General features: G+C 34.0%; 1 protein-coding gene across 1 annotated transcript; it reads right to left on the reverse strand.

Annotated features, from left to right (window-relative positions):
* Positions 1-1153: 1153 nt before the first annotated feature.
* On the reverse strand, positions 1154-3516 carry LOC141686653 (WRKY transcription factor 72A). The gene is made up of 5 exons (XM_074491693.1): positions 3240-3516; positions 2967-3104; positions 2356-2706; positions 2164-2277; positions 1154-1887 (listed from the first exon to the last, which is right to left on the reverse strand). Exons 1-5 carry the CDS (start codon positions 3480-3482, stop codon positions 1261-1263), a joined length of 1473 nt encoding a protein of 490 aa, XP_074347794.1. The 5' UTR covers positions 3483-3516; the 3' UTR covers positions 1154-1260.
* Positions 3517-8391: the final 4875 nt, after the last annotated feature.

Consider the following 8391-nt stretch of genomic DNA (forward strand, 5'->3'; position numbering starts at 1 on the left):
AAACAAACACCTATATTATATAAAATTACTAAAATTTCTAAAAAACTTCCATGGATCGTCTTAATGGTAAAAAATAAGAAATGCCACTATAAGTCTCTGCGTCAATTGTAGATAAACATTATTGCACTAATGTCATCACAATAAAAATCTACTCATATATACAAATAAATCCATCATCATTAGGAGAGGGGATAACATGAAATATTATCAATGAGTATAACTAATATAATATCGATTCGCCCAATTTAGAGCATACACGTGCATTACACGGTCTATTGAGCTAGTTTACGTTAATTTTGAGAACCTGGGCATGAGTTGAGGCTGTCAATTTCTAATGAGTAGAGGTAGTGTCAATTTCTAATGAGCAGAGGTAGTAAGGATTTGCATATGACGGCTTGTATTTAAAAACTAAATTTATACCAATAAGTAAAGGGTTTGTTTTATTGTCTCTGTTATTAATTTGTTGTTCACTTTGATCAACAATATGGAAGCATGCAGCAATTGTTGTATAGATGAATAACTGATGTAAAGCTCTTTTATCTTTATATCTGGAGAAGGTAAAATTCGAATTCAATTTTAATTATTTTGATATTATATTAAATTATTAAGGGTATTTAAGTAATTTTAACAAGTACCGATCAACCGACTACCAAATTTTTAATGTTTCGTCTATTATAATATAGTATAGTATAGATTTTGTTATATTATAATATGATTTATAAAAATTAATTATGGAAGTGTTTGGTTTCTTATAAAAAATGTAGGAAAGAAGTTGAGTGCAATTAGAAATTAGGTTCAATAATAAATCATAGAGTTTGTAGTTATATCCGATACATAATTTATTTTTGAAAGGTGTTAACATGATTTTAGGAAGGCGTTAACCAACCTACCAAATAAAACCATGTTTCGCTTAATATAGTATATATAGATATAATTTCCGGATTAAACGTGTTATATGTTAACTGAGAATTACTAAAGTTTTAGAAAATCTGATACGAGTAATTATAATCAGAGGACAGGGCACATTTTTAACTCTCACAAAACTTTGAAATACTACTTAACAGCAAGGAGTAAGGACTCACATGGGAACCCTATTCAATAAAAATGTGCAGTTGAAGTCTTCAAGAAGCACAGCATTAACATTCAAGGCCAATCAATATTATACAGGCTGCAACTGCAACTGGTACACACGTACCTCCATATGTATGTTTTTGTGATCAATATACGCGTAAAATGTATGTGTATGTAAATAATATCTTATCATTCAGGAAGTTCCTTTCCGACAAATGCCGAATTTAGAACCGGAGGGTTACCAACATTATGATCCCCATCTTTAAGCATCTGCAGAGGATTAATTATTTGGCTTTCTTTATTCATGAGCGACGAAATAGCTGCGGCGACAGCCACCTTAAACTTTGGATCAGATGTAATTGCACTCATGTTCTCAGCCATCAACTTATCATCCGACTGTAACGGAGGAACACGAAACGGATTCAACGACATATTTTTATTAGTAATTATACTTGAGTTGCTAGGATTCCAAGGATGTTGAGGTGACATGTTTGAGGAGCTAGCCATGAGGAATTGATGAGGAAATTTGGCGACATTTGTGTAATCAAGGGCATTGATAGTATTAGTCGTAAAGGGTATTGATGATGAGATATGATTAGAAGATGTAGTATTGTAACTGATATTGTGGTATGGGAAATTTGATGGTTGATTAAAGCTGGAGATGTTGCTGACATTATTATTATCTACTAACATGTAGGAACATGCTGCTGCTGATGCTGTGGAAGCCATGGCTGTCGCGCCAACCGGGAGAGGATGATTATGGCTTCCTTCATAGGTTGTTATGAGTATTGACATGTCCTCTAAACATCTTTGTACCTTTTTGTTTATCACAAATTAACAAAAATCAAGGAGCAACCAGTTAGATATCCAGTCATAAATATACAAGATCAGCTTATATGTTAAGTAACTCGTCCCTCTGAAAACTTTAGATTGTGGAGAAAGCCCTAAACAGAATATTATACTTTTCAAAATTATAATGATTTATATGTAATAAATGAAATCCTGAATGAACATTAAAATATTAAATTGTGAAACTAGGGGATGAACTGAGTTAAGACTTGACTGTTTTGTGTTGCAGGAAAGAGGTGATACCTGTTTTCTAACTGGGCAACCTGGAGCTACCGTGCAACGATAGTAAGCTCGAGGGCAAGGATTGCCTTTTGCGATTTTCTGTCCATATTTTCTCCATTGGCATCCATCATTCATCTATCATATATATGATCAATTCATCTTATCATTTATACAGAAACATTATCAAACAGTATTATTAAGTGCTGCACTTACTGTGGGGGTTTCGCATCTAGCTCGAACAGAAACCCTAGCTTTTTTATTAGCAGGAGAAGCAGCATTGTTAATTAGACCACGCAAGTCAACCCGCTGTAACTTGTTCTCTGTTGGATTAGGCTTTTTCGTTACATCTACTTTCTCGCAATTGTTCTTTTCTTCAATATCATCAGCTTCATCGATATCCTTTTCTCTGATTTGATCTTGGCTTTGTATTCTCAGTGATAACCCTAATTCACCCTCTTTATCATAATTAACATTCTTTTCTAGATTTAGTGGACTGCTCTTTCTCTTTCGAATATGATCAGCGTCACCACCATTTCCATGGAGTGAAAGGAAACAATTTGGTTCCTGCAATTTGTATCGCATGTGTATATATTTAGTACCATTAATTTACTACTTTAGTCTACACATGTTATACAAATTAATCAACTGCAGTTTGTTCATCACACGCTTTTAAAGTTCAATCTTGACTATATATTATGCGGAGAGGGGCTAGCTATACATTGGGAGTACATAATCTGGACAAGAGTCAAAGAATAGATAGATGTACTAAAAATTCAATCAAGTTAGTAGAGAGCTGAGTATCAGGCGGTTTTAAAGTTAGGTACCTTGTTACAGTTATCTTGTGCAAGGATGGAAAACTTGTGCTGAAGATCATTGTAATCTTTCAAAGTTTGCTCTACTACCTTCATCAACAACTTATTTTCTTCTTTCATTCGCCTCACTTCCATCTGTAAGCCGGATAGCTAAGCACGCATAAACACAAATTAAATTTTTTAGTACCGTATTTAATGAACACATGATTAACATCGATCCATATGTGATAAGATTACAGAAACTAAATTTATCAGGGGGTTTTCAGCAAATTTATGTATATGTACCTCTAGTCTCTTCTTCAAATCTTTTTGAATCCGGGAGCTGCGGGGAGATTCGATATCGTCGTCTAGATGATCTTCTTGTGCTTCATCAACAAGGGGTTCTTTTATATTTTGATGAACATTTTCATGAACTTGTGGAGTATCACTATGTGAGTGATCATGTTCATGACCATCTTCTTGATCATCATGAGAATCCAACTTCAAAGAAAGATCAAATTTAGTTTCACTTTCTTTTGATCTGCCCATACTTGCTTGTTCTCTCTCTCTCTCTAGCTAGCTAGTTTGCTACCTCCTCTTCATATATAAGTATAGAGTATTACTTGATCTATGCTTTTAAGGTACCAAAGTCAATTCCATCAGCTCAATTCTCAAACACATATATATATATAAATGTATTGTTATGTGTATTTTTGGTTTGACACACAATTAGGCTTTCCACACCATGTTCTATTTTATATACTTCTGATTCAAGCGTGGAATTTTAATTAAGTAGTCGGCTATAGGCCAGTATTAATTAATTAAGTAAATAAACAAGTACATTAACTTGCGAGCTGTGTGATTTAAAATCCCAAAAAACAAGATCATGCAAGGAAGTGAGCGTAACTAGGGCTCAAATCTTGAAATTGTCAACTGGGAGACCTCCCCCTACCACCTTCCACTCTACATGATTATAACCCTATTTTTTTAATTGCCACCTTTTGGGAATTGTGGTAATGATCTCTAGAAACACTCGAGCCAGTTTATGGGTCCAAAGTTGAATTATTAGTAATATTTTTCGGGCATTATCATTTTATTTTCGTGTTCATGATAAATAATGAAAGAATTTTGAGAGCATGTTGAGTCAGCATGTCATCTAAAACAAGTATATTAAAATTACGAAAATCTTATATTAATATTTTAAAAGTATAAATACGTAAATAAATGTTTTCAACTATATTCTAACAGGTATATTAAATAAAGTTGATGGGTAATATAAAAAATGATTTTTCAAATGAATCAAAGTATTGTATAAAACACTGAAAATTAAATTGTAAAACACACAGTCGTTATTGGTTGTTTGTTCAACCATTTGTGATCCTAATGAAAGCAAGAGTGTGAAACTAACTTGATTAACAGAAAATAAACAAATGAAATCATCGCAAAAATATTTTAAAGTTGAAGAATTGACGGGAGAAGTTGAAATGAAAAAGAAAATAGTTGGGAGGAGTAATAAAAGTAGTAATGATTAATTAATAAACAAAAAGGGGAGCGTGTAAAACCTTAATTGAGAGATTTGGAATCTGTATGTGATTGGACAGATGAGGTGACTTTGTAGAGGAAATAGATCTATCACAATTCTATAATGTTGAGCCGTGGACTTAAGTACAGAGCAAACGTCGCCGCAGCAAATTCTTGGATCACGTTATACACCCTTTATTTATTGAATAAACGATGCACAGGATACTACTACATATATTTATATCTCTAACCACTCGTCATCACACATTTAATATTGTATACCTGGTAGCGAGTATCATTTTTCTTAACTTATTGATTCGGATTGTTTGAAATTGCAGTAATAATCATTTCTCTGGAATTTGTAAAGTTAGTAATTGTAATTTAAACTAGCAGTTCAATTTTTAGTTTAACAAATTTCAATTTTACCGATATTTATTTAAGATTGAATCATTGTTGTCATGATCATGTCTGATCTGACTAGTTCTTTTATTGTCACTAGTCCACTATAAATTTCTGATTTCTGATAATCAACCATAAAGGTCTATTTACGAGTCGTTAATTAGTTGGTCCAATTATTGACTTATTAGTCGACTAGTGTTAAATTCGATTCCAATTATTTTATTTTTTTACATTTTTAGAGCAAAAAACAAATCTACGAACATATCTTTTCCTAAATTTCATCAGTTCCTGGCTTAAGTACTTTTTTATTCATATTCTGAAGGTGAACATCCCCATTGATAGATAAAACTTCAACAATAACAAGGTTGACAGGAAATATAACGACTCGTGTATTTGTATTTTATTTCTAATATTTAGAAGTGTAATAAAAGTTTAAGTAAATAAATAAAGGATGTGTATTGATTTTGGCAGCAGTTACTGATTGTTATTTAATTATTTATGATTTGTTAATATGTGGAATTTGAATTATGTCATTTATTGGCGAGTTATATGATTTTATTTCGCTTGTAAAAGTGATTTTATCATAATTTTAATTTCATAAATATTTGGGTTGTCATTAAAATTGGTTTTCCAATTTTATAATTTTAATAATTATTTTTAGGATTTTATAAAATTGAGAAATCAATATTTTGTTAATTATTTATGTTTAAATGATTTTCTGAGTGTGTTAAATGCTAAAATCCATATTTAATTATGGGAATCTTTAAAAATTAAGAAATTTATATTTTATTAAGTTCGTATTATTCTGAGAATTTTAAAATTACTTTGGAAATTTTCGGAAATCGTTTTACCCGAGTGTTGTTTCGTATTTGTTAAAAAGCGGGTAAAAAGTGCACCTTAAAAAGTATTTTAAAAATTTCAAAATTTATGTCTTTGTAAACTTCGGGTTATTTATGACATTTTGATATTATTTTTGTAATTTACGAGAATTGTTTTTCGTGCACCTTTACCCGTTAATTTTGAATTCCGAGACAAAACCGAGCCCAGAGTCTCTGTATCTATCTTAAATACTACGTGTTAGTTTCTTATTAACCGGGGGACACGTGTATGCCTTGTATTGCAATATCTGTTATCAAATTAAAAAAAACAAAATAAAATCAACCCCCCCGGTTGATCACTACCTTCTTCGAAATCTCTCTACTCTATGTTCTCTGTTCTCTCTCTTTCAATCTCTTAATCTCTCGTTTCTCAGTCTCTCTTTTTCTTTCTTTCTCTCTGTTCCGCTTTCCTTCCCGGTGTTGCTCGCCGTCGCCGTTTCCGGTACTTCTTCCGGTACTTTCCCCGGCTGTTTCTTCTTGTTCGATTATGGCTTGTCTTCATGGATAAATATATATATATATATATATATATATATATATATATATATATCTGTGTGTGTGTGCATATGTGTGTGTGACTATGTGCATGTCTGTGTGTGTAATTGTGTTGTGTGTTGTGGCGGCCATGAGGCCGTGTGTGCGTTGGTGATGGTTGTGCAGTTGTGTGCGGCTGTGTTAGTATTGTTGGGCTTGGTACTGTTGGATTATTTTGGGCCTTGCAGTTTGGGCCTGGTTGTTTGGGCCTTTTTCTGTTGGGCCGAGATTATGTAGTTGGGCATGATTATTACAAATTTGATTTTTATTTCTTTTCTGCAGGAGATTAAATGATTATTATTCGTGAAATAAAAACTTTCATTGCGGGAAATAATATTAATCGGTATAATTTATTTGGGAACCCGTATTATATCAGGCGCCAATAAATTGTGTCGCCGTTGACGATGAACTTCGGTGAGTCAACGGTGGACGGTGATGACGATGTTCTGAGTCCTAAATTCTATAAATAAATAAAATAAAATAATTATGTAAAATATGTTTGGATTTGAATAATTAATTTTTATTGGTGTTGGGTTGTACAGAATTATATTGTGGATGGTTGAGAATTGTTGACGTCGACTATAATCGACGGGTAGTCTTATAAATAAAGAAGTTGCTGTCAAAATTTTCTAAAAAAAAAATATATTTGTAATTATACATAATTATGTTTTACGTGATATCCCTATTTATGTTCGAGAAATATAATTGCATGATTATGTGTATAATATTAATACGAGTCGGGTTGTCAGATTTGGGTTATTAGGATTTGAGGATATCAAGCATGTCTATCAATGATTACCCAAATAGCATCATGATTCTGTTAAGTTAATATATTCTAATAATAATTCTGTTGTTTATATTTTTGAGTAATTGTGTTTAGTGACGTCAACTCCTGACCCCGGGGTTGAGGCCGTCACAGTCGGTATCAAAGCTACAGGTTCAAGTCCCTGATTCAGGTTAGGGATCATGTCATGTAGGTGATAATGTGAGTCTTTAAGTGTGAGTCAGCAACTCATATAGAGGAGCAAACCTTTAGAGTCAGTCGAGGGTTCCGACGGCGTTACCCTGGCATCTATTAAATGTTTTGATAGAATTGCCTTGACCTGGTTGTGTCTTGCCTGTATATTTATTATGTTGGCAGTGGCCTATTGCGATTTCGAGTTCTCCATCTCAGGCTTCTGATTCGGAAAGCTTGGATTCGGAGAAACCCCTTGATGCTGTTACCGAGGAGACCCCTATGCCTCCTCCCCCAGTTCTTTCTTTTGTGCCTCGAGACATCCCTGGATCTGGTCCTCGTCCCCGTTGGGTACGTAGGTCTGTATCTACTGTCATGGATTTCCTTCCTAGCTGCGGTCCCAGTTCTTCCATGATGAGACCTCCGGTACCTCATGTGGCCCCTAGTGGTATTTCCTCACTGATCCCTTATCATGTGCATAGGGCGGTGAATATTTCCTTTATCAGAGAGCAGAGTCCAGAGTTTGCTGCCCAGTTGGACCAGGTACCTATTGCACCATTTCAGGGTATTTCTGCCCCTTCCCCTGAGGTGCGAGCCCGTGTGAGAGTATTGACCCAGATGGCTGTAGAGAGGGCTAGGTCTGTTGACCGTTTCATTAGTTCAGAGTTTTGAGTTCAGAGCTGTGAAGTATCAGGACCTAGTGAACTGGCTAGTGTTTGAGCTAGGTTCCATTGGTGGCAGTGGTAGAGACTAGACAGAGTTGCAGTAGAGGGATGCAGAGCTCAGAGTTGACTTCTAGGAGTTCTGTGATGGTTTTCTTTGTATATGTACATTATGTTGTGATAGTTTGTGGTAGGCGAGGCTGTTATGACAGCCAATTTTGGCGTGTATTCGGATGGTTCTTTGTATTTGGATTTTCAGTTGTACTGGTTGGATTCTGTTGGTTATTGTATTTCAGCTGCTTTATATTATTATTCAGTTTTACATATTGTGTGTTGCTATTATTGTTGTTATTGTTATTGTTGATTCTGTTTCTGGCATTTTTAGATTATAATCATTCACTCAGGATGGATCCAATTATAATGGGGGATGAGAATATTGTCTTTAGTGGCAACGCTCTCCTGATGCATAAATATAAACTGCTGGAGCAATCCATTTTCTTATATATGAC

This window comes from Apium graveolens, chromosome 9 (genome assembly GCF_009905375.1).
Source record: "Apium graveolens cultivar Ventura chromosome 9, ASM990537v1, whole genome shotgun sequence".
NCBI lineage: Eukaryota > Viridiplantae > Streptophyta > Magnoliopsida > Apiales > Apiaceae > Apium > Apium graveolens.

Coding starts and splice junctions, on each gene's coding strand:
- LOC141686653 (XM_074491693.1), bottom strand. CDS start 3,482: ATGGGCAGATCAAAAGAAAGTGAAACTAAATTTGATCTTTCTTTGAAG. Junction 3,105..3,239: donor ATTTGAAGAAGAGACTAGAG/GTACATATACAT, acceptor ATGCGTGCTTAG/CTATCCGGCTTACAGATGGA. Junction 2,707..2,966: donor CACAAGATAACTGTAACAAG/GTACCTAACTTT, acceptor TACAAATTGCAG/GAACCAAATTGTTTCCTTTC.